General features: G+C 40.4%; 1 protein-coding gene across 8 annotated transcripts in view; it reads right to left on the minus strand.

Moving 5' to 3' along the window:
• Window positions 1-27,151, minus strand: part of LOC122548542 (talin-1) — a 257,387-nt gene that overhangs the window by 65,745 nt on the left and 164,491 nt on the right. For 7 of the 8 annotated variants that reach the window (XM_087989742.1, XM_087989756.1, XM_087989764.1 and 4 more), the window contains 11 exons: window positions 26,918-27,016; window positions 26,752-26,808; window positions 22,613-22,784; window positions 22,026-22,316; window positions 16,070-16,236; window positions 13,970-14,098; window positions 7,717-7,830; window positions 4,698-4,811; window positions 2,076-2,210; window positions 1,389-1,517; window positions 573-675 (listed from right to left, as the gene is read on the minus strand). In XM_087989742.1, coding sequence (XP_087845868.1) covers window positions 573-675; window positions 1,389-1,517; window positions 2,076-2,210; window positions 4,698-4,811; window positions 7,717-7,830; window positions 13,970-14,098; window positions 16,070-16,236; window positions 22,026-22,316; window positions 22,613-22,784; window positions 26,752-26,808; window positions 26,918-27,016 — 1,510 coding nt within the window. The remainder of the gene's footprint in view (window positions 1-572; window positions 676-1,388; window positions 1,518-2,075; window positions 2,211-4,697; window positions 4,812-7,716; window positions 7,831-13,969; window positions 14,099-16,069; window positions 16,237-22,025; window positions 22,317-22,612; window positions 22,785-26,751; window positions 26,809-26,917; window positions 27,017-27,151) is intronic. The other variant, XM_087989771.1, reaches the window with a different exon arrangement.

Genomic DNA, 27,151 nt, shown 5'->3' on the forward strand with positions numbered 1-27,151 from the left:
GGAAATGTTATCTAAGTAATACTGTAATAATGCATTATGCTATTTATTTGGCACCACAAATAATATGCAGATATGGGAGAGATTTAAACTTTAGCAATTTAAATGGAATCCAGATGCGTCATTTTATAGGGAAAAATATTATGTACAATATTATACTCTGTTACCTGAATTACACGATAGCCTAACACGACAAAGTCTAATTGCTGACATCATGCATAATGTCATTCAGTGTTACTACTATGCAGTGCATAGATTAGAAAGCTAGCTTTGTCAGTCTAAATATTCTGACTGGTATTTTCTTCTCCATTTAAAATAAATTATGAAAAATTTCAAAGTAAATCATTAAAAATGCAGTATATTCAAGTGTTTCATGTTCCTAAAAATCTGGTGAAAAAAGTAGAGTCAGGTTTAAAAAAAAATCAATATTGGAAGGGTGAAAAGATCCTCTAAGTTTGTAACTGGAATGACATTCTATATTTATTTAATTGCCAGCTCAATCAGGGTCTTGAACACATTTTATATATTTGAACTGTCTGTAGTTTCTTGCAATATTCTATAATCATCCAACATACCAGTGTAATTCTCATTTCCTTGTGTGACTGCACTCAGTAGCTTAGCTACAGAAGCACCGACCATCTTGGTGCTACTGCCCAAATCCTGCGAACACTTTTCCAGCTGCCAACAATAAGTAAAGAAAGTTATTTATCGTCATAACTCTGTAATAGGAACAAGTTATTATTTGGTCATATACAGGTATGTTTATCATAAGAGAATCTGAACATGCAGTATGGCATGACTAAAAGCAATCGCTTAAGCATCTTGATAGGTGAAGAAGTTAAATTAATGTATTTTTGATTTTAGTCAAATATATAATTCACTTATTTTCACATTTGTGAAGTGCCTAATATTCACACCCGATTTACAATGTACTGACAGTGTCAGTGACCACTATTTTTTGCGTGTAACATGGTGATGGGACACATAATATTACAACAATTTTCTCCCTCCACTTTTCACTTGAAATGCACTTTCTTCACACAGATTCAAGGTGGCAGGACACCATCACCTTCTCAAGCGCAATGGAGGGTGGCTTTGCGAGTAACATACACATCCTGGGGGAGTGGAGGGTGTGGCGGCTGGTGGTGGATGGTGGTAGCTGGGGAGGGAGAGACAGGAAAGAAAGCAAGAAAATACTCTCATACAGGAAAAAGATGCTGTTCAATAATGAATGACAGAGGTGAAATTTAGTATATTTAAATTTCAGCAAGGCCCTCTTCTTTGGAAACAATGAAAAAATGAAAGTAGGAATCAATGGAAACACTGCAGAAATAGATCTACAACAAACTGCATTCTAACATTTATTTTCATTATCACGTTAGTCTTGTTACCGTTTCTCCAGGCAAGGGTCTAAGCTTTCCTTCTGCTGCATTTGCTTTTGCTTCCTGCAGATCTTTCTCCAGTGTTCTGATTTGATTCAGGGCAGAGTCTATTTCCAGTGGACCGCAGGCATCTTGCGCCTATATGGAGAAAGAGTTTTTCTAATGATAAAGTAATTTAATGTCATGTTCTACATAGTCAATCGCCATTCATCGATTTTAAAAGAATATAAACACAAGCCATCTACCAAACTATATTAAATATATTGAAGACACTGTCCATTTCATAATACCCTTGATAAAACAATCTCCTGAAATAGCTCAATCACACTCTTCAACTTTAACGTTTACAGGAGGTAACCTGTATATCAAGCTGATAGATTTTTATTATTTAACTCAAGTATTTTAACCAAAAAACATGAAAAGCAGGCAGAAAAAGATATGTTCTGACATTAGAAGTTACGAAACTTATTCACAACAAATTCCTGTTTATCCATGCATATTCGTCATACACACATGTACGAACTAAGTAGTCAGTTTTCTTTTCCATGGATTTTTGTTCGACTCATGACCCTAAATTTTAACTATGAAAGTAGAGGAAAACATTCTCAACTACATGGTTAAGTTGATGAAGCCTACCCTCCTGTTGTTGTTAATTATAACCTTAACACTCACACAGGTCATCAATATTTTACTCACTTTCTGTGCGGCTGCTCGCAGTTCTTGTAAAGTGTTTGCCAGGTTCTTGGCACATTGGCTCAGTTGCATGGCTGAGGCCTGGTCCCCAATGGTAGGAACTGTAGCTCGAGCAGCAGCAACCATTTTAGTTCCAGGCTGTGAGACAAGCAAGCAAGCAATGAAAAGTCATACGTGGAATTCTAATCATTCTAGAAGGATAGAGGGGGTACAAAATGATTTACAAGAGATGAGAAATTATGCCCCTAAGGATGAACATGCTATTGAAATGATAAAGCTGATCTAATAGAGGGTTTTTTAAAATAATGAATGCTTTGATAGAGTAAACAAAGAGCAACTGCTTTTATTTGTGAGGAAGAAATTACTAGACTCAGATGGAACATAAACATTCCATGGAGAAATTGGACTGAGAGTTGGACATGAATCCCGGGAAATCCCAAATTTGTAAGCTACAGTTGATGGATTGTAAAATCAGAGTATTCACTGTCATATTTTAATTATTATAGTTAACTGTACTTAATCCTATTGTTGAGATGTTTTGGTTAGAAGTAGCAGTCAAGTAAAATCTTGGAAAATTATGGCATGGATTTTCATTGACCAAATGTTTAAACAAACGAAATGTTCAAAAGGCAAACTTTATAGAACTTACTCCTATCTCTTTTGATTTTAAGAGTGTAAAAACCATCTTGAGACCTTTACCACTTATCAATTTGGTCAAATTTGAAAGAGCCAAATGAAAAGAGAGAAAAAGCAATATGGTGCCTTGATTCCTAGACATGGCAGCCCAGATCACTAACCGAGTAGCAATTACTAGATTCTACTTGTGTGCCCCAGAGAACATCCCAAGAAGATCATACTTCTAGCTAGGGCATTATGGTAATGCTGATGCATTTTGATGCTACTGTGTAGCCATTAGCATGTCCTGTCTTTATTATACTGAATAAAATATAACTACTGTCACTAAAATGGTTATTAAGAAAGTACAATAATAGCATAGTTAAGGCAACATAGCGAACACTTGCCTTTATCAGTTAAAGCATAGATTATAAGAACAGCGAGGTTATATTGGAGTTGCAAAGGACCTTGGTTAGGCCAGAGGTGGAGTACTTTGTGCAGTCCTGATCACCACTATATAGAAAGGATGTGATTGCAAAGAAGATTCACCAGGAAGTTGCATGGGATGGAACATCTTAGTTATGAAGAGAGCTTAGATAAGTCCAGGTTGGTTTCATGGAGATGGAGAAGGTTGAGAGTGAACATGAAGATTAAGAGGGGCATGAACAGGGTGGATAGAAGGCAGCTGTTCCCGTTAGTTGAAGAGTCAGTAATATGGAGACATAATTTTAAAGTAAGGCAGGAGGTTTAGAGGGGTCTTGAGGTAAAGGGTTTTCACTCAGAGGGTGATAGGTTTCAGGAATGCATTGTAGTTGAGGTGGGTAACCTCACAACCTTTAAAAAGTACTTGATGAGCACTTGAAGTTTCATAACATTCAAGGCTATGGCCTAGTGGAGGAAAGTGGGGCGAGTGTAGATTTAGTATATTTTTGGCAGTACAGATTTGATGACCCGAACAGCCTCTTCTGTATTCTATAGTTCTAACACATATCACCAAATATTTTCAGAACTTGAGAGTGAAGGGTTTAATGCATCAGTCCTTAATTATAACAACTGCATTTCCTACGTAATTACTTTATTGTTTGTTTATATTTTACGATAAACAATACAGACTAATTTTTATAGTGATTATAAGCTCTCGGTAGGTATCTATACCAAACTGCCTGCATGAATTGGAAAGCCAAAAACCTTTTACAGAATATAGTTGACAACCTGTACTTAGCACAAGAGTGGAGTAGTATCAAAATTGTTACATTTGAGTCCTTGTGGAATGTCAAGGTATTTCTTTATAAGCTTTAGTTCCTCCATCTCCAGTGCTAAAACATTTCTTTTTTTTATCTTAAAACATTTGTCTTCCCTTTGAAGATCTCCTGGCAATTTTAATAGCAAGGTTTCTTTCATCCAATAATAAAAACAGAAAGCACTGGAAAGACTTAGTAGATCTGACAGCATCTTTAGAGAGAAAAACAGAGTTCACGTTTCAAGTCTAGCACTATTTTAATTCAGAAACAAAGGGGTCAGGAAGGTGGTAGCTTTATCCATTACTTCAATTCAATTTTAACTGCTGGAAACAGATGCATGATGCACTGTTAGTCTGAAAGCCAGGCATTTTAAATTACTGGGAAGATCAATATGACTGAGGAATTGATACAAACAGATGCAGTCCAGAAATAAAAACAAAAAAAGTAACAGATGTGGAGAATATATGCTCTTTGTTCATTAATTTCTATAGGACATTGAATTTTACATTCATGGATTTAAACAAAGAGGCTTTACTTCTGTACAGTGGTCAGTACTAATAATCACAATTGTAGAGTTTGGGGAGCCCAAACTCCAAGATTGGTTTATATTTTACAAGAACAGACTAGCTACTTTATATGGCCTAAAGGAAACAGTCAACGCCTTCAGGCTCATGATTCCCATCAAACAGCTGACATTTAAACTGGTCTCATAAACAGAACAAGGGTTTATATCCTTGCACCATCTGTGTTTGAAGTCTATTCACATTACCTGCAGGAAGTTCTGGCTTGCACTTATAAGAGCCAGCTGAGCACTGGGACTGTCTGGTTGTGACTGGCTGCCACGAACACCTTGGACCAGCAGTGGGATCTGCTCAGCAACACTCTAAAATACAAAAGCACATTTCAATTTAAAAAAAAATCAAGCAGCTTTAAACATTACATTTCAGAATGATCCTGCTGCATAATGCACTGATCTCAACAATGTGTCTTTTACATTGAAAAATATCCTGAAGTCTTTCAGAAGTGAAATGAGAAAACAAATATCTACAAAGAACCAAAAGATGATATCAGGCAGAAGGCTAGAAGGGTCACTGAATAATCAATTTTAAGAATCTTTTAAAAAGGAAAGGGAGATGAAGTAATTTAAGGAGGAATTCTACAACTTAGAACCTAACTCGCCAAAGACCTGACCAACAATTCTGGGATAAGGATGTTAGCAGAGTTCTGTGTCTTTTAGGTGAGACAAGACATGGAGACAGAAAGTATTGTGAACATTATTAACTGGAAGAATTGGATGTTAGCAGTCAATGCAGGTCAGCAAGTACAGAGTGGTGGATGAACAGGAGACAGGAGCAACATCAAGAAAGGTACTGAGTGTGAATACAAATTTCAATTTCTGATGTTGCTGCCAAGATCGAGGCCTCAGGATAGATTCTTGGGTGACTTTTGTGTTAATACACTGAGGCAGGAGTAAGGCTCTGGCTGTGATGCCATTACAGTAAAATCAAACATGCAGTTTCACAGTGCTCAATATGGAGATGACGTTAAAGAAAGGTAGTACAATCCATGGGCAAGTGGGTGGGGTTAGGGAGGCTGCAGATAGAGAAAGAGAAGGGACAGAATGTACTATTGTCAGACTTGCAAAAAATGTATTTAGCGATGTTCTTTCTAGCTGTTTTCATACTATGGTGGGGGTGAAAACAAGAATTGTGGGAAAGGATAAGCACAGACTTGCAAAGACAACAAACACATCTAAGTATCCCATAGAATCTACATGTAGTCTATTCCATCATTTAAATGTTTATAAAATAAGTGTAATAATTACGCTTGTAGAGAAGAATAAAACAATCTTTCAATGTAAGATCATAATCAAGCAATCAAATAGGTGATTTAGAAGTACCCTCTTTACCCAGAGACCAGTGAGAGTTCGGAACTCACTACCACATTGAGTGCTTTGAGGTTGGATGTATTCAAGGGGAATCTAGATGAGGAGGGAGGAGGGGGAAACAGTCACCTGCACTTGTATAGCACCAAACTAATAAAATTCCCAGAGATGTTTCACAGAGGTATTGGAAAACAAAGAATAAGGATATAAAACAAAGAACTATGGATGCTGGAAATCTGAAACAAAAACAGCACCTAATGGAGAAACTCAGCAGGTCTGACAGCATCCTTGGAGAGAAAACAGTTAACGCTTTAAGTCCAGTGACCAGTTCTGAAGAAGGGTCAGGTTTTGAGAGCACCTTATTAGGCAAAGTGTGATTTGTACTGTAGGTATCAGTCTTCACCTGAACCGTGCTGGGACCAATGTTCTGGTGAGTCATATAACTTGGCTAATAGAGAGGGGTTCAACAAAATAGTGGGGGCAAGTGATCCAAAGTAGGAAGGTGTGATAAATTAAAGTGAGAGAAGACAACAATAGACCAAGGTAGCAATAAAAGTAATGATGATCAGAGTCTATTGGGAAGGGACAGAGCATTCAACTTTAAAAATGTGCAATCTGTCATAAGGCAGGATGTTGTAATGTATTATCAAGCAGCGCACTTAGAAAATCTCAAGGCAATCAGGCAGAGTCAACACAAATCGTGTTTGACAGTTAGAGCTCTGACAGGAAGAAACAAACAGCATGTATAATCTGTAGGTATAGTGTATTTGGATTGTCAAAAGACACTTCATAATGTGTCAACATCAAAGGTCACTACACAAAATAAGAGTTCAGAGTTTAGGGAGTAACATACAAGCATGGATAAGAGATTGGTTCATTAACAGGAAGTAGAGAGAAAAGAAGAAATGGATCACTTTTTCAGTGTGAACATGTTCCTACATATGAATACTGTAGCTTCCAATAAGTGTAAGCGAGGGAGGGGAGAGGCAGAGAGGGGAGAGGCAGAGAGGGGAGAGGCAGAGAGGGGAGAGGCAGAGAGGGGAGAGGCAGAGAGGGGAGAGGCAGAGAGGGGAGAGGCAGAGAGGGGAGAGGCAGAGAGGGGAGAGGCAGAGAGGGGAGAGGCAGAGAGGGGAGAGGCAGAGAGGGGAGAGGCAGAGAGGGGAGAGGCAGAGAGGGGAGAGGCAGAGAGGGGAGAGACAGACAGATGGTAGTTGTGGTCATTGGACTCAAAACATTAACTCTGCTTTCTCTCCATAGATGCTGCCAGACCTGTTGATTTTTTTCCCAGCAAATTCTACTTTTGGTTCGGATTTCCAGTATCCACAGTTCTTTGGCTTTTTTTGATAACCTTACTTTTTAGTGCAGGTTTTTGCACAGGCTAAGTTGTTCAGGAAGTTCTACCTACAGCATCTCTTCTTAAAAGTTAAACAAAGGCATGGATCAATATGCTGTAAAGTAAAAATAAAAATTCCAAAAATAATCTTGAATTAGGTTTTTTACCCCAAACAAATCTAGCACATATTACTGCTGCTAGGAATGCCATCAAATTTTCTCTGCAATTCTTGATGAGAATCAAGATATCTGCAATTAAACAGGTAGCTTCCACATGGAAAGGCTGAAGGGCCAAGTCAGGAATAGTTTTCTTTCTTTTCCTACTGTTGACCACAAAAACAATTTGTCTTTATATTGATCTTTAACATAATAAAGATGTCCAAAGTCACTTTGCAGAAGAATAGCAATATAAAATTGATGCCAAGTAGTGGAAGGAAATAGAAGGGCAGGCAATAATAAAACTTGGACCAAGAGGTAGCTTTTAGGAGCAACTTAAAAGGAAAATCAGAGGAGTGGGTTTAAATTTAAAAAAAACTTTCCTTTCGAAATTGATGGTAATTCGAAATCTTACCTTACAGCTTTGAACCATTTGTTGTTGTGCCGCTGGGTTCTTATTGGAGGAAGCTGCATTCTGAGCAGCAGCAATTGTCTGCGTCGCAGCTGCTGCAGCCTGTTTTGCTGCATTCTGAAAATAGAAAAGGCTCTTTAAAAAAAACACATTTAGTGACTTGTAATTCTCTCCATCACCTTTAACTTGCTAGTTGTTTTGCAAAACTCGGAGGTTAGCAATTAAACACAATGCTGGAACAAAGACCGACCTTGCTGGGAAAAAGTACTGCAAGTTATCCATCTGGATTTCAGAAATGCACTCAAGACAATCTCAATACATATAGTCTTGGGATATGGGCTGACAAGACTGGTTTTTACTGGCAATCACACTGTCCTTAGTGCCAAGCATGACATTCTGAGTTCTAGCTTCAACAGACTGCTGCTTTAAGTTTTAGGTCTGCCTTTCAACTTTGGGTCTGCTTGGTTTGTTGCTAATGGCCATGAGGGGATAGATGAGGCTTTATAATTGATGATAATGCTTCAAAATATCGTGATAGATTAGTTCTCAATTTGAGTGGGAGAAATTTGACTTCTAAACTTAAATAAAGATAATGACAAAGTAAAGAGGCCAGCTGAATGAGGCTGGAGTGAACTGGAAAGACAGTTGAGGAACAATGACAGACATTAAGAAAATAGTTCATGGCTCACTGCAAAGATATATACCACAGAGGAAAGAGGATTCGAGGAAGGGGATAAGCAAGTCATGGATAACTGAGCAAGTTAAGAGTAGCAATAATGAAAATATAAAAACAGTGTGACAAAGATTAGTGGTAGGCCTGAGTGTTGGGCAAGTTTTAAAAAACCAACCAAAAAATAATTGAGGGGGAGAAAATAAACTTTGAGGGTATACTTCCAAAGATGATCAAGATGGACATCAAGAATTTCTTCAAACATATGAAAAAGGAAGAAAGAGAGAAGCTGCAATCTTAGAAATAGGCTGGAAAAATAATAATGGGGAAGCAGGAAATGGTAGAGGAGTTGAATAAATACCTTGTATCAGTCTTCACTATAGAAGACACCAAAATTACTGAATACTCAAGGGACAAAAGTAGGAGAGGAACTAAACACTAACTATCACGAGGGGAAAAGCACTAAGGGAACTAATGAGGCTAAAGATCAGTGAACACCTTGGAGTGATGGAATGAATCCTAGTAAATTAAAGGAACTATCTAGAGAGATACTACGTACACAGGTAGTAATCTTTCAGGAATTCTTAGATTCTGGAAAAGTGCTAGAGAATTGGAAAACTGCCAACATAACGCCTTTGTTTAGAAAAAGGACCACAAACCGGTAACTACTGTAATTGGGAAAATATTAGAGTCTAATATACAAGATGTAATAGCACAGCGCTTAGAAATATGCAAGATGATCAAGCAGAATCAACATGATCCAATGAATAAGAAATCATGCCTGACAAACTTATTAGATTGCTTTGAGGAAGTAAGAAGCAAGCTAGATAAAGGGGCAGCAATGGATGCATTATGTTTGTATTTTCAGAAGATCTTTGTTAAAATACCAATCATTAGGCTACTTAAGGAAAGATCCCATGGGTGTTGGAAGTAGTATATTAGCATGGATACATGATTGGATAGCAAATACAAGATAGAGTTTGGATAAGGTGGGCATTTTCAGGATGGCTACCTGTAACCACCTGTGGAGTGTCACAGGATCATTGTAAATAATGATGGCATTGGCAATTACGTTAATGACGGGTGAGGAAAATGAATACACAATAGCCAAATGGTGAGGATGACACTCTGCAGAGAGATAAAAACAGCTAAATAGGCAAAAATCATTGCAGATGGAATATAACATGGGGAAATATGAGGTTATGCGCTTTGGCAGGTAGAAGAGGGGGATTTGAGATTCCTCATCCATGAATCACAAAAGGCTAGCATCCATGTTCAACAGATATTAGGGACGGCACGGTAGCTCAGTGGTTAGCACTGTTGCCTCTCAGCGCCAAGGACCCAGGTTCAATTCCCACCTCGGGCGACTGTGTGTGGAGTTTGCACATTCTCCCTGCATCTGCATGGGTTTCCTCCAACTGCTCCGGTTTCCTCCCACAGACCAAAGATGTGCAGGTTAGGTGAATTGGCCATGCTAAAATTGCCCATAGTATTAGGTGCATTAGTTGGGGTAAACATAGGGGAATGGATCTGTGTGGGTTGCTCTTCGGAGGGTTGGTGTGGGCCGAAGGGCCTGTTTCCACACTGTAGGAAATCTAATAAATAAATAAAATGGAATGTTGGCCTTTTGTTTAAAGGGAATGCAGTATAAAAGAAGGGAGGCTTTGCTCAAACTATTCAAGGCACCAGTTAGACTACAACTGGAATTCTATGAACAGTTTGGGGCCCTTATCTAAGGAAAGATACACAAGCATTGGAAGTAGTTCAGAGAAATTTCACTAGACTGACACCAGGTATGGAGGGAGTATCCTACGAGGAAAATTTTGAGTAGTTTGAACCCATACTCATTAGAAGATTGAGAAGCAAACTTATTGAAACAAACATTCTGAAGAGACTGGACATAGAAAGGTTGTTTCCCCTGAGACCAGCAGGCATAATTTCAGAATAGTGGTTGCACATTTAAGACAGAGAATAAAGAGGATTTTCTCCAGAGGGTAGCAAATCTGCAGAATATTTTTTAAACCAGAGGACTGTTGAGGCTAGGCCAGTAAGTATATTCAAAAGTGCAGATAAACAGATTTTTAATCATTAAGTGAATCAAGGATTATAGTTAAAAGGCAGAAAAATGGAGGTAAGGATTATCTGATTAGCCATGATCTCACTGAATGACAGAGCAATCTCAATGGACTGAATGACCTACTTCTACATCTACATCTTAGGCTCTGAATATAACTTAGCTGCTGGTGATTCATAGGGCCTAACTGATATCCAGTTTTGAGCTAGGTGTACCTTATTCTATCCATAATCCATGAGAACTGGTGGTCAATCTTAATGAGTTCTGTCATGGACAAATGCATTTACCACAGATAGATTGGTGATAACTTGTTCAGCACCTGCCATAATTCAAGTCTGGCAGCCATGTCCTTCTGAAATCAAGCATTTTGACCAATTATGGTACCACTTAATCATTTTGCACCCATGTTACCCTCAATATGTCTTTCAAGTATCATTTAACATGAAAGACACTGATTCATCAACTAAACAACAGTTGTAGGATTCTTTAGGTTTACATGCCAGTGTTTTAACATGGGATATGAAGCAGTGTTTCCCCAAGCTATGCAGCTGTATTGCTGCTCAGATATTTCCCTCACACTGACCAGCACAATCTATTTCAGAACCTGCTCCCACACACTGATCTTGGAGGCCCATGCACCAAAAGAAATATTAGAGGGAGTATTGATCTGGAGTAATCTTGAGGTCACCAGCAGGCCATTTGCACATGACTGTAGTACGATCCCAAGCCAGACTGCAAAACTTATGCTACACTTTGGTTAGAGTGCAGTCACACAAAAGTGAACAAAGCCACAAGATTTCACAAGTTTGAACAACCCATAAACTTTTAGCTTCATAGCACCTATCAAATAGCAAATATGATCAAGACAGATCCCATGGACTTTTGGGCAACTTCCTCAAGAATGATATAATGGGTCATCTACTCTCATTAAATTTCATAAGGATTACAATTCTTCATTTTTGCTGATCCAGCCTAGAATTTCATCAGGCAGTTTGTCTTCCCAGATTTATATTCAAGCAGATTGTAGAAAACATGTCTTGTGCTTAATAACAGGCACAAGTCCAGGGTTTTCACTGACAGCTAACTTCACCAAGCTAGAACTATCTAAGCTTTTCTTTGCATTTTAATTCCTCAGTTGCATCAGCAAGTACTATTTGCAGTCTTTCCAACCCAATTTTTAGCTGTACGAAACTATTTGTGGCACTCAGCTTCTTCGGAGCTCCAGAAGACTTCAGAACTTTGCTGGAGACCTGACTCCAACACTTAGCTGCATACTAACTCACAGATTAATCAAGTTCTAACAGCACAAGAGATATCCAATTGCACAAGTTCTCACCATGTTCAGTACACAGAATTCATGTACTTCTGTTGCCTGCTCAGTAGTACAGGTAAAAGCAGTTTTATGAAACAGAACACACTTCTCTCTCTCACTTAAACATACTTTCCCAGCTCTTCTTCCGTTGACCTGTCTTGAGTCATCTGTTGAAAACACCAAAACTAGCTCCTCCCTTAATTAATTGGAATTCTGCCTGGAAATAATACATTGGATCAGCTAGATATAAGACCATAACGAATAGGAGTGGAAGGAAGGCCATTCGGCCCATCGAGTCCACTCCGCCATTCAATCATGGCTGATGGGCATTTCAACGTCACTTATCCGCAATCTCCCCATAAATTCTTAATCTCGCAAGGAATTAAAGGTTATCAATCTCTGCCTTGAAACATTTAATGTCCCGGCCTCCACTGCCCTCCATGGCAATGAATTCCATAGGTCCACCACTCTCTGGCTGAAGAAATGTCTCATTTCGGGTCTAAATTGACCCCCTCTAATTCTAAGGTTGTGCCCGCAAGTCCTAGTATGCCCACCTGATGGAAACAATTTCCCAGCGTCCACCCTTTCTAAGCCATGCATTATCTTGTAGGTTTATATTAGATTTCCCCTCAACTTTCCAAACTCTAATGAGTGCAATCCCAGAATCCTCAGCCATTCATCATATGTTAGGCCTACCATTCCAGGGATCATCCATGTGAATCTCCACTGGACACGCTCCAGTGCCAGTATGCCCTTCCTGAGGTGTGGGGCCCAAAACTGGACACAGTATTCTAAATGGGGCCTAGAGCTTTATAAAGTCTCAGTAGGGCATCACTGCTTTTACATTCCAACCCTCTTGAGATAAATGCTGAAAGTGTGTTGCTGGAAAAGCGCAGGTCAGGCAGCATCCAATGAACAGGAGAATCGACGTTTCGGGCATAAGCCCTTCTTCAGAAATGAGGAAAGTGTGTCCAGCCGGCTAAGATAAAAGGTAGGGAGGAGGGACTTGGGGAGGGGCGTTGGAAATGCGATAGGTGGAGGGAGGTCAAGGTGAGGGTGATAGGCCGGAGTGGGGTGGGGGCGGAGAGGTCAGGAAGAAGGTTGCAGGTTAGGAAGGCGGTGCTGAGTTCGAGGGATTTGACTGAGACAAGGTGGGGGGAGAGAAAATGAGGAAACTAGAGAAATCTGAGTTCATCCCTTGTGGTTGGAGGGTTCCCAGGCAGAAGATGAGGCACTCTTCCTCCAACCGTCGTGTTGCCATGGTCTGGCAATGGAGGAGTCCAAGGACCTGCATGTTCCTCATTTCCCCTCCCCCCACCTTGTCTCAGTCAAATCCCTCGAACTCAGCACCGCCTTCCTAACCTGCAATCTTCTTCCTGACCTCTCCGTCCCCACCCCACTCCGGCCTATCACCCTCACCTTGACCTCCCTCCACCTATCGCATTTCCAACGCCCCTCCCCCAAGTCCCTCCTCCCTACCTTTTATCTTAGCCTGCTGGACACACTTTCCTCATTCCTGAAGAAGGGCTTATGCCCGAAACGTCGATTCTCCTGTTCCTTGGATGCTGCCTGACCTGCTGCGCTTTTCCAGCAACACATTTTCAGGTCTCCAGATATTGGTGAGGATGGCTTTGCAAGGCCAACTGGTTAGAGTGTGCCATAATCCTCAGTTGCAGCTAAGTGTCCTATCTTTCATTCTTCCAATTCTTCGTTATGGTGATGCAACTTTTTGACTCACTAGGCCACAGAAGGCAGTTTGGAGTCAACCACGCTGTTTGTTAATTTTTGCATGACCAATCTAATTTGAGTAGCTATTCTTTATTTGTAAGCCTCGACATAGGATAATCTACAATATTCTTCCACCTAGATTGATCATATTTTTCTGCAAAACTGATAAATACACCAAAGACCAGAAATATGATTTACACCCAATTTCTACTTCACTTAAATCAGGGACACTAAAACCAACTGAACTGTCACTGATGGTTGAAATCAGGTATTTCTGCACAATGTGAAATGAAGACCATCCAGGTCAATGTGCCCCAGTATCATGTTCATTGTGCAGAGGAACTGAGTCACTTTCACACCAGGCAAGTCAGTCAAGTTTGCACTGATTAAATACAAAGTCTAATTATTGACCTGTTTAAATTAAACAGGTTATGAAATTTACTGTTGTAAAGTCACTATATTCTGTACCCACCTCCAGTTTGTTCACTAATTTCTTCTTTATGGCATTCTGTGCTGCTACATTGGTGGCCATTCGTAAACCTTCAGCAGCTTCTCTTAACCTCTGCTGCTGCTCCTCACTGTCAGGATTGGCTGCTGCACCCTTAAGCCATAATAATCAAAAAAAGAGATTAACCCAACGACATAGGATTAGAACATTTAGCTGAATATAAAATCACAGCTGAATTAGTGTATATGTAGTGCGATAAAAATGCAACCTTACCAATTACAGTATAAACAAACATCGAGATTTAAAAAAAATTCATCAAATGTGGAAAATCTGAAAGTATGCAGCAAATCAGTACAATAGAGAACTGAGTAAACTCTCTCTCTTCAAAACAGATCCACCATTTCATTTTTCAAGAACGTGTTGTGAATTTGTGATATTTTCTGTCTATGAATTAAAACCTATAGTGGATTGAGAGCTGTACATCAATTGTTTAAAACACTCACTGTCATCTTCAGGAATTGTGACAAGGAAAGTTGAATTCCAGTATATAAATCCTGATATAAATTCTTGTACCTTTTCTCTCCCCTCAAGTTGTGTTCCAAATGACTTCTATGATCAAGGGACTCTCATGGCGCAGTGGTAACATCCCTCCTCTTTGACTGGGAAACTCAGATTCAAGACCAACCTGTTCCAGAGTTGTGTAATAACATCTCTGAACAGGTTGATTAGAAAAAAAATAGATTAAGTAACCTCTTCCAACCATTAGCTGCATAGTTTGATAATTTGTTGCAAACTGTGTTCAGTAGAAAATTTTACTTTGCCAGATATATCAGGGATTACAATAAATCAGAACAGTAATGATGCACTGCAGATTTATTGCACTTAAAAAGGTTTAATTGTTCCTCTGCCAAGTGTATGAAAATACTCAGGCTAAACTTCAGTAATTTGGGCCTTATCTTTGGACAATGTCCATGGCTATGAACCTTATACATGATGATTTGCAGTTGTATAATAAAACTGCTGGAGTAAAATCATCAGGTCTGGCAGCTGCAAAACTTGCAAGGGTTCAGAAAAGAATTACAATGATGCTGCCAGGGTTGGAGGATTTGAGCTAAAGAGAGAGACTGAATAGACTGGGGCTGTTTTCCCTGGAGCATCAGAGGCTGAGGACCAACCTTACAGAGTTTATAAAATCATAAGGGGCATGGATAGGGTAAATCGACAAGGTCTTTTTTCCCAGGGAGGGGAGTCCAAAACTAGAGTGCATAGTTTAGGATGAGAGGGGAAAGATTTTAAAAGAGACCTAAATAGGCAACATTTTTCACACAATGGGCAGTGCATGTATGGAATGAGCTGCCAAAGGAAGTGGAGGCTGGTACAATTACAACATTTAAAAAGCATCCGGATGGGTACATAAATAGGGACGGTTTAGAGGGATATGGGCCAAGTGCTGGCAAATGGGACTAAATTAACGTAGGATAGCTGGTCAGCATGGAAGAGTTGCATTGAAGGGTGTGTTACATTTCTATGACTCCGAGGAGACAAAGGACAGTCAATGTTTCAGGTCTAGTGACCCTGCATTAGAACAGTGATTTGCAACTGACTTTGTAAGGCATCTCTCAGGTCGTCTGATCAACTGAAACAGTGTCAAAATTTTGACCATATAAATGAAATATAAATATTTATCACACGTTATGATAAAGCAGCCAAATAAATATCTAAACACACAACTTAGCAACATTTTAATTACAAGATTTGGCTTCTCCCTGGGACATCCGCATACTGAGATGACTGGCCAATTTCCTGTGAGGGAATGTCATTTTAAATTATGTAGGTAGTGTCAAAGAGAAAAAGGCCATCACAAAAATAATTACCTTGATATATTACACGTCCAACGCAGACTCACTTTCTAAAGTTGGGAAACATGCTCATATAGAAAGCCCTCAAAATACAAGAGTTCAGAACATTTTAAATCACTCGACACTGGGTTATAGTCAACAGTTTATTTGAAACCACAAGCTTTCAGAGCCCCACCCCTCCTTCAGGTTGCTACAACACAGTGTCGTGTGACTTTTGACTTTGTCCACCCCAGTCCAACACTACATCAGAAAATCTTAGTATTACCTTTGCAGCTTCCACCATCTTAGCTGTTGCATCAGCCAATAGTTTGGCTGCAGAGAGCAGTTTTCTGGAGTTCTCAAGATCAGATTCACCTTCAGCATCAGCTTTAATAGCATTCACCAAGTCAGATGTAGCCTGAGCCAGAATTCTAGCTTGTCGCACCATCTCACCTATTTTGGGAAGGAAGGAGTTCATGTATCATGTTTAATATTCAATTAAGATTCCAAAAGCAAGGTCAGTTGTATTCTTATCATGGTGTGCGAACCTTGGCTTAGTGGTATCAATCTCATTTTGAACTCTGATAGCCAGGGGTTCAGGCCTCACACCAGAAGTTCATAACAAAAACACAGCAAAGGAAGAGCAGGGGTAGGCCCTTTAATTTAAGCTTACACTTCATCATAGTACCAAAGGATCTGTTACGTTAAATGGGGTTCCATTCGGATCTGCAGCAGCTTCTGAGGGAACTGACAGAAGGGTAGAGCTCACCCTCACCAATTAGTGTTGCAGATGTTCTATTCATGTCACTATCAATAGAAGTGCCTACTGCACGATCTTTTAAAAATGAAGTCCCATCTTCACATTCATACTGTGGCATAAACACTGCACTAAAGGGGAAAGATTTAAATTTTGTTACTTAAAACTGGTCTTTCATGAGATACTCTACAACATCAGCAGCAGCTGAATTACATTCAAATACAATCTATAACCCTGTAGACCAACACCTTCCCCACTCTATCACCATCAAGCCTGGAAATCAACCCTGGTTCAATGAGACGGTGGGATGGCAGGTCAGAAGCAGCAGCAGAAGCTGACATACCCAAAAATATAGTGTCAACCAGATGAAGTTACAACATGGAACTATTATGGTGCCAAACAGTGGAAGTAGCATGCAATAGACAGGGCTGAGCAACTCCACAACCAAGACACCACACCAAAGCTTTGCAGTCTTCCACATATTGTCATGAATGGAGGAGGACAATTCACAAGTGAACAGGAGGAGATGGTTCCACAACCATTCTCACCATCAATAATGAGGGAGACCAACATATCAATGCTTAAGTATTTGCATTCACCTTTGGCCAGAAATGCTGTGTGGATGATCCATCTTGGCCTCCACCCGAGGGACCCAGCATCGTGAATGCCAGCCTCCAATCAATTCAATTCACTCAGCATGATATCAAGAAACAGGAGTCCTAACAGTGTTATCATTCCAGCAAGCGTATTGGCTCTAGGACAACACCATAGGAGTTCAAAAGGGTAATGTCTATGGCCGAACCCATTTCCATTGCATCAAGAATCCTCCCTCCATCAAAAAAGGTCAGAAATGGGAATGTTCACTGATCATTTCACAATATTCAGCACCATCTGTGACTCCTCAGATACTAAAGCAGTATATATCCAACATCCTGGACAACATCCAGGACTGGGCTGAGAAGTAATAAGTAACATTTATGCCACACAACTGCAGACAGTAACCACCTCCAACAAAAAAAAAGAATCTAACTACTCCTTCATGGCATTCAAAGTTACTCCCATTGCTGAATCCTCCATTACAAACAGCCGATGAGGGTTACCATTGACCAGAATTTGAACCATATAACTACTGTGCCTGCAAAAGCAGGTCAGAGTACTAAGTACCTTAACTCCTGAATCCCCAATACCAATTCACCACCTACATGGCACAAGCCAAGAATGTGATGGAATACTAGGAGAAAGTGAGGACTGCAGATACTGGTGGTCAGAGTCCAAAAATGTGTTGCTGAAAAAGCACAGCCGGTCAGGCAGCATTCAAGGAGCAGGAGAGTCGACGTTTTGAGTATAAGGTCTTCCTGATAAAGCTCGACTCTCCTGCTCCTCGGATGCTGCCTGACCAGCCGTGCTTTTCCAACACCACACTTTTCGACTGTTAACTTGCCTGGATTAGTACAATTAACAACATTTAAGAATCTTGACACAATCCAAAACAAAGCAGTTCGCTTGACTGGAACTTTATTTAACACCTTCAAAGTGTGTGCCACGTGGATCAGTGCTGGGTCTTCAATTTTTATAATATCTATTGTTCATTCATGCGATGTGGTGTGTCGCTGCTGGCCATGCCTAGACTTACTGCCCAACCCATAACTACCCAACAAGGTGGCAGTCAATTCCTCTCTTGGCCCAGTCTATTTGATGTCAGGACACACTCAACAGAAATGTCTTGTAGGAAAAGCCATGAAATGACCTTGGTAAACCCGTATTAAGGAAGATTCTCAGGACTTTGTTCTTAACCTATAAAAGGGAGCAAGAGTGTAGCCAGGCAAAGGGTAGGTCCACTCAAAGATAAAGGGAGGAAATTTACGCTAGAGCTGGAGGATATGGGTGAGGTATTCAATGCATATTTTGCATTGTAATCACAAACAAAGATGATGGATGATGAATCTAGAGAACTGTTGATATTCTGGGGCATGTCAATATAAAACAGGCGGTGTTAGGTGTTTTAAAAATAATTAAGGTAGACAGTCCCCAGGACTGATGGGTACAATCCCATTATACTGAGGGATGCACCGGAAGAAATTGTTGGGACTTTGTATGTGATCATTGCATCCTCTTTAGTCAGTGAGGTCCCAGAGGACTCGAGAATAGTCAATGTTATTCCTTTGTTTAAGAAAGGCAACATAGATATTCCGGGAAATCACAGGTCATTGAGCATTACATCAGCAGCAGGAAAATCTCTGATGATTCTTGGGGACAGCATTTATTCACATTTGGAAAAATGTGGACCTATTAGCGACAGGCAGCATGGCTTTGTATGCTATCATAGAATCCTTAAAATGTGGAAGCAGGCAATTCAGCCCATCCAGTCCACACCAATCATGCATTTTCCAGGGCTATTTCACCCAGCCCTCAGATCCCTGGACACTACGGGCAATTTAGCATGGCCAATCCACCTAACCTGCACATCTTTGGACTTCGGGAGGAAACCAGAGCACTGGAGGAAACCCACGTGGATACAGAAAGAATGTGCAAACTCTACACTGTTGCCCGAGGGTGGAACTGAACATGGGTTCCTGGCGCTGAGACAGTAGTGTTAACCAAAGACGCACTTGCAGCCCAACTGAGGAAGGGGGATATCTCATCTCAAACTTGATTGAGCTTTTTTTGAGCAAGTGACAAAGATGATTGATCAGGTTAGAGCGGTGAATGTCTTTAGCAAGGTATTGACATGTTTCCACATGGAAGGCTGATACAAAAAGGTCAGATCACATGGGATCTGTGGTCAGCTGGTAAAATGGCGACAGAAATGGCTTGAGGAGAAAGTGAGGTCTGCAGATGCTGGAGATCAGAGCTGAAAATGTGTTGCTGGAAAAGCCCAGCAGGTCAGGCAGCATCCAGGGAACAGGAGAATCGACGTTTCGGGCATAAGCCCTTCCTGAAGAAGGGCTTATGCCCGAAACGTCAATTCTCCTGTTCCCTGGATGCTGCCTGACCTGCTGCGCTTTTCCAGCAACACATTTTCAGCACAGAAATGGCTTGGTCAAAGTAGATAAACAGTAGCAGTGGAAGGGTGTTATTTTGACTGACGATCTGTGGTATTCTGCAGGGATCACTGCTGTTTGTTAAATAAATAAATAATTTGGAGAAGAATGTAGGTGGTCGGTGTGGATGACACAAAGGTTGGGGAAGCTGCAGATAATGAGGAGGATTTCTAAAGGATATAGCAAGATATGGACTGGCTGGAGAAATGTCAGATGGAATTTAATCCAGAAAAATGCAAGGAGGTGTATTTTGACAGGTCTAATGCAGGAGGGAAGTATACAGTAAATGGTAGAATCCTAAGAAACATTAACATATGGATCCAAGCTTACAGGTTCACAGTTCCCTGAAAGTAGCAACACAAGTGGATAAGGTAGTAAAGGCAGCATATGGAGTGCTTGTCTTCATCAGTCAAGGCAGAGTTTAAAAAATGGCAAGTCATGTTGCAGCTGTATGGAACTTTGGTTAGGCCAAGTTTGGAATACTGCATACAGTTCTGATTACCACACAACTAGTGGAATGTGGACTGTATTGTCTCTCCATGTTTCTTCTACCTCAAAACGTATTACCTCTCATTTCTCTGCATCAAAATTTATCTGCCAGGTGCCAGCCAATTTACAGATGTAGCCCTCAACACCCATATCCAGATCATTTATATATAATCAGAAAAAGCAAGGGTCCCAACACTGATCCCTGGGGAACACCACTTTCAATTTGTCTCCTGGCTTAGAAATGCCCATCTATACCTACCCTATCCATCCTGTCAAGGATTCATTAATCCCAAACATTTCTAACTTGCTAACCAACCTACCATGTGGTTCCATATTAGATGCTTTCTAATAGTACAAATATACAACATCCATTGCCTATATGACCTCAAAGAGCTCAATTACAACAGTCAGACATGACTTGTCCTTGACAAAACCATGTTGCCTGTCTAGTGTTAACTTATTTTTTTCCTTAAGTGCATACTTTTCTTATCCCGTATTATGGCTTCCATCAGTTTTCCCAGTATTGATATCAAGTGAACAATTTGTGGGCGGCACGGTGGCACAGTGGTTAGCACTGCTGCCTCACAGCGCCAGAGACCCGGGTTCAATTCCCACCTCAGGCGACTGACTGTGTGGAGTTTGCACGTTCTCCCCGTGTCTGCGTGGGTTTCCTCCGGGTGCTCCGGTTTCCTCCCACAGTCCAAAGATGTGCAGGTTAGGTGAATTGGCCATGCTAAATTGCCCATAGTGTTAGGTAAGGGTAGGGGTATGTAGGGGTATGGATGGGTTGCGCTTCGGAGGGTCGGTGTGGACTTGTTGGGCCGAAGGGCCTGTTTCCACGCTGTAATATAATGTAATGTAATGTAAAGTCTGAAATTTCCTTTTGTCCCTTCCTTAAACAACAGCATCAGACCTGCAAACCTCCAGTACCCAGGGATAGATCCTGTGTTCAGAGAGGCTTGAAACATTTCAGTCAATGGCTCCATAATTTGCTCCCTTACCTCTGAGCAATCTAACATGCATCCTTGGATAGGCAAAGCTTACACCTGCTGGAGTTAAGAGTAAGGAAACTTGATTGAAATGTACTAGATTCTAATGGGCCTTGACAGGATGGTTGCGGAAAGAACGCTTTCTCCTATGAGAGGATGTACAACCAGGGTTCACTGTTTAAAAATAAGATGTTACCCATTTAAGACACAGATGAGGAGAAATTATTTATCAGAGGGCCGGGAGCCTTTGGAAACCTCTCCCTCAAAAGGCAGTGGAAGAATAATCATGGAATATTTTAAAGGTGGATGGGAGGTAAACAGATTCCTGATTAGCCACACCTTATTGAATGATGGAGCAACTCAAGGGACTAATTGGTCTGCTCCTGCTTGTATGTTCACATGTAAGATAGTGAATAGCTGAAAGATTTCAGATGAGGAAAGTCTTAGATTGAATCCTTAATCTACAGGGTACTAGCCAATCCAGTTTGGAGTGTTATTAGTGAATCTTAAATTGTCTCAGTGACTGAAGGTTGGGCAGACACAAATATGTGATCCAATGACCATGTACTAATTACTGTTCATCCACTCATTATGAAAGAATGCACACTATATTGTTAAATTGGGCTATTCATACTGAACTCAGGCTAACATATCAAGAATGGCAAGTGAACAAGGTACTGGAGGATGTTGCCATCTATGGAATCATATCCAGGAATGGCTCAATGCCTTCACAACAAATGGCAGAAGATTAACAATTAGAAATGCAAACAAATTAATGCATATAGAACTCAGCATTACTTCACTGAAACTAACAGAAGATTTGGACAACCATCAAATTGAATCAGCATTTTTAGAAATCTTTAAGGTAGCAATGCTTTTATCTATCAGGTTCATTTCACATTTAATGACTATAGATTTTCTTCATTTCATATTAGCATGGGCTGTTCAAAGAAACAGTTTCCTTACCAGCATCCCCCATGGAGCTGAAAATGTTTTCTGTCACTGTTAGAATAGTGTCAGTCGCCTGATCATAACGTCCTAGTGGGTGTCCTCCATGGGCATAGAGCTTGATATGTTGCAACAGGTCATTCAGTGCCTGTGTCACAGCAGTGGCTGCCACACCAACTTGTTTCAGCAGCTGCTCATCATTTGTTGCTGCCTGAGAGGCTTCCACACATCCCTCCACTGATTTAGCAACTAGTTTTCCAGCTTCAATTAGTTGCTCCTGGCAGACAGGGGAGCTAATAGTTGGAGCTACTACCTGTAAAGAGTGAAGGTATGTTAAAAATTACACCTGGTAATTGAATAAAGGACAGTTAGGTGAATCTGATTTAACAAACACCACTTTCTATTAATAAAAGCAGCTAAATCCTCGACTTCTGCAACAACATTTACTTCACGTAATAAACAGATCACGTTAGCCAGAACTAATTACAACTGCACCCTTCTGCCATGGAATTTAGATAATTAAAACTCAAACTAAGATGAGCTGAAGTTGTGAAGATTCAAATGAAATGCTGTAAGCTTTGTTTGGAACCAATAATGCTCAAAACCTACCTTAGTGCAAGCTACCAGTTGTGATGTGGAAAGCGCACACTGCGTTGCCGCTGCAATGACACGGTTCTGTAATCCGGAATCTTCTGCTTTTTGAGCCACATTCTTTGCCTTCAGGACCAAAGCTGCTGCTGCATTTGCTACAGCTTTGGCCAATTGCATAAGCATGTCCTATAAGTTATCAGAAAAGGGAAAGTCACGGCATGTACTACTGCTTGCTAATTTTGAGGCAATTACACTGTCAACATAGATGACAGTTATTCCAAACATTGAAAAGCAGTGTCTAGTTTTAATGACACTAACTAACTGAATTTGCTCTACTTTGACTGCAGACTACTTTTACATAATACATCAGGCTAACTTGACAATACAAATATGTTCTGTATAAAACATTTTAGTAAATTTTATACAGTTTTCTCCTCCACCCGCCCGCCCAGTATTTCTAGCTATAGATACAATTTAAAGCCAGGTTAAAATAATGATTCCATGATAACAGCATTTAAAAAAAGGATTGAAGCAATGCAAATAAAATTAATCAAAAAGGAATGTATTAATTTGTCACAAATTTGAGCTAAATTAAGACTTTGCACTTATCCCGACATGCACTGGGATTACTTGATCACTGCAGGGGTGATTAACTGCTGATATTTTGATCATTGGTGCTGCTAATGCATCAAACTGACTTAGTTCATTTGATCTGAATGAAACTAAATTAGTCCAGCTTTCGAAATTAAGACATTTTCTGTTCTAGGCATTCTAAGCACTCTGAAATTCTACACTCAAGATCAGTACAACATTCAGATCTTTAAGACTTGCCTCTAACGAATGCTGATTGAGAAGAGTTTGGGCCACAATTTGCTGGAAAAATAACAGCCTGTGAACAATATCTTATTTATATACAAATCATCCAGGAAGCTCAAATAATTAAAGAGCTTGGGAAGTTGTGAATTACTAAAACTTGCACAAGGTTTTATGCTGCTTTGCTTGTGTCACTGAAATCTTGCCCACCTTTCTTTTCCTCTAATTTACCTCCTCTAATTTAACTTTCACTCTGCTCTGATTCACCTTCTTTCCAAGTCATTCCTGATCACTTCTAATCCATTAATCTAGATGGTGTCAACATAGTTTAAAAGGGAGTAAGGCAAAAGATGGAACATTGCAGGCCAATTAGCCAAACCTCAGTCATGGGTAAGACCCTGGAATCCATTGTGAAGGATGAGATTTCTGACTACTTGGAAGTGCATGGTAAAATAGGGCAAAGTCAGCATGGTTTCATCAAGGGGAGGTCATGCCTAGCAAATCTGCTAGAATTCTTTGAAGAAGTAACAAACAGATTAGACAAAGAAGAGCCAATGGATGTTATCTCTCTAGACTTCAATAAGGTTTTTGATAAGGTGCTGCACAGGAGGCTGCTGAGTAAGATAATGGCCCACGATGTTAGACACAAGGTGCTAGCATTGATAAAAGATTGGCTGTCTAGCAGAAGCAGAGTGTGGAGTTAAAAGGGTCCTTCTGAGGATGGCACCCAGTGACATGTGGTGATCCACAAGGGTCAGTATTGGGACCACAACTTTTCACTTCATACATGAATGATCTAGATGAAGGAACTGAGGACATTCTGGATAAATTTGCAGACGATACAAAAGATAGGTAGTGCAGAGACTTGGGGTTTTGGGAGTTCTAGTCCAGGATTCTCTCAAGGTAAACTTGCAGGTTGAGTCAGCAGTTAGGAAGGCAAACGCAATGTTGGCATTTGTTTTGAGGGGACTGGAATATAAAAGCAGAGATGTACTTCTGAGGCTCTATAAGGCTCTGATCAGACCACATTTGGAGTATTGTGAACTACTTTGGGCCCCAAATCTCAGGAAGGATGTACTGTCCCTGGAGCGGGTTCAGAGGAGGTTCACAAGAAAAGTCCCAGGAGTGAGAAGCTTAGCATATGAGGAACATTTGAGGACTCTGTGCCTATAAGCGATGGAGTTTAGAAGGATGAGGAGGGGATCTAATTGAAGCTTACAGAATACTGAATGGTGTGGACAGAGTGGATGTTGGGAGGATATTTCCACGAGGAGGAGAGACTAGGATCTGAGAGTACATCTTCAGAATGGAGGGATGATCCTTTAGAGATGGGGAGGGATTTCTTCAATGAAAGAGTGGTGAATTTGTGGAAGTTTTTGCTGCAGAAGGCTGTGGAAACTAAGTTGTAATACTGTATTTATGACAGAGATAGATAGTAAGGGGCTCAAGGTATATAGGAAGAAGGCAGGAGAAAGCTACTGAGAAACACATCAGCCACGATCGAATGATGGAGCAGGTGAATGGTCTAATGTGCTCCTATGTCTTATGGCAGGGTGGGAGGGGGTCACAGTTAGCTCAGTTGGCAGGATAGTTGGTTTGCACTAACACCTCAGGTTCAATTCCCATATCAGCTGAGGTTACCATGGAGGTCTCACCTTCTGAACGTTGCCGCTCACCTGATGTGTGGTTAAGCTACTGCCAGTCATCTCTCTAATGAGAGAGCAGCCTTATGGTCTTCTGGGACTAAAATCATAAGATACAGGAGCAGAAATAAGGCCATTCAACCTATCAAGTCTGCTCAACCCCATTCTCCTGCTTTCTCTCTGCAACCTTTGATCCCTTTGACAATCAAGAACCTATCTATCTCAGTCCTAAAAATATTCAATGACCAGGCCTCCACAGTCTTCTATAGCAGTGAATTCCATAGATTCACCACTCTCTGGCTGAAGAAGTTCCTCTTTATCTCTGTTCTAAAAGGTCTTCCTTTTACTCTAAGGCTGTGGCTTGGGTCCTAGTCTCTCTCTAAGCCCACTCTATCCAGGCCTCTCAGTATTCTGGAAGTTTCAATTAGATTTCCCCCCTCACCCTTCTAAAGTCCCTCAGATACAGACCAAAATTCCTCAGCCACTCCTCATATGACAAGCCCTCCAAACCTGTGATCATTCCTTTTGATCCCCTTCAACACCAGCACAACCTCCCTTACGATACAAGGCCCAAAACTACACTCAATATTCAAAATGCAGTCTGATCAAAGCCTTGTACAGCCTCAGCAGTACATCACCTCTTTTATATTCTAGTCTTCTTGAAATGAATGCTAATATTGCATTTGCCAACTGAAACTGCACACGAACCTTAACAGAATCCTGATTTAGGATTGCCAAGTCCCTTTGAGCTTCTTATTTCTGAAGCCTTTCCCCATTTAGTAAATAGTCGTGTATTCTTCCTAACAAAGTGCATAACCTCACACTTTCCCACATCGCATTTCCTCTGCCACTTCTTTGCCCACACTCCCCTGTCCAAGTTCTTCTGCAGCCTCCCCACATCCTCAGCACTACCTGTCCCTCCACCTTTAATTTGTCTCATCTGCAAACTTAGCAAAAGTACCCTCATCCGGCTTGTTAGATGTATAATACAAATTGTTGCAGCCCCAACACTTAACCCTGCAAAATCCTGCCATCCTGAAAATTACCCTTTTAGCCTCACTCTCTGCCTTCTGCCAGTCAGCCAATTCACTATCCATACCAGTATGCCTCTAATAAGAGGGGCTCTTATTTCATTTCACAGTCTATCATGTGGCCCCTTGGCAAATCTCCTTGGTTAAGGAAACAGTTTTATTCTTATCACATTGTTACCAGCATTTCAACATGGTACAGCTCTTAAGGAAGCATATAAGGAAAATAGCACAGATTGAGAGGATCACCATCCTGAAAGGTCCTGCCCCATAAATGTAACTACAGTCCTACACAAGTTAACAATTAGATTTTTTTTATTCTCCATGTTACATATCTTAATAAGAGCAGTCCTTACACAGGGCATTTGCACCTGTAAAGTGAACTACCTTGCCCAGCAAGTTGGATTCACTGAAGAACTCTGTCCAATCAGCATTGCCAGACAACATTTTGCCAGAGCTACACCAGTCAGTTTCAAACAATGCAAGATGGAATATTTGCAAAGCAGTTTTATTTCACAATTACTAGAGGAAAATGTAATCTAATTTCCATTTGAATCAGTTAGTATAATTTCTGAGATTTAATGTTATTGACAATCTTGATTATATATTTGGAAAAAAATTACAGCAAATTGCTTTATTCAATGAAATGGCTCAATGAACTACAATTACCGTTTTGAAAGCAACACCTGACATATTCCTTGCGTATTTTTGCGCACCTACGGAAAACTGTACAAAGGATTTATAAATTTCCAACAATGCTATCAGATCAATAATTTAAATTACTAATGTTTGGTAAATGACATTTGAAATGAGTCTTATAGAGGTTAGCACTTACCTGGAACCGTGGATCTGCGTCACTTTCCCCAATCTGATGGAGAAGCTCACCACTTGTTTGACCAACAGTCCCAGCAGCAGTAAGCAGGACCTGGCGAGGCTGAAATGTAAAATATCAAACCTCAAACTTCTGTATCTAATTGGAAAAGAAAACTCAAATTCTACCTGTGGCAGAATATTGACTTTAGCCAAAAGGAGTGGTCTAACTATAGGGGCTGTTAAACATCAATATTTG

Source organism: Chiloscyllium plagiosum, unplaced genomic scaffold (genome assembly GCF_037043375.1).
Source record: "Chiloscyllium plagiosum isolate Xiang-an unplaced genomic scaffold, Cpla_swu_hap1 HiC_scaffold_1, whole genome shotgun sequence".
Taxonomy (NCBI): Eukaryota; Metazoa; Chordata; class Chondrichthyes; order Orectolobiformes; family Hemiscylliidae; genus Chiloscyllium; species Chiloscyllium plagiosum.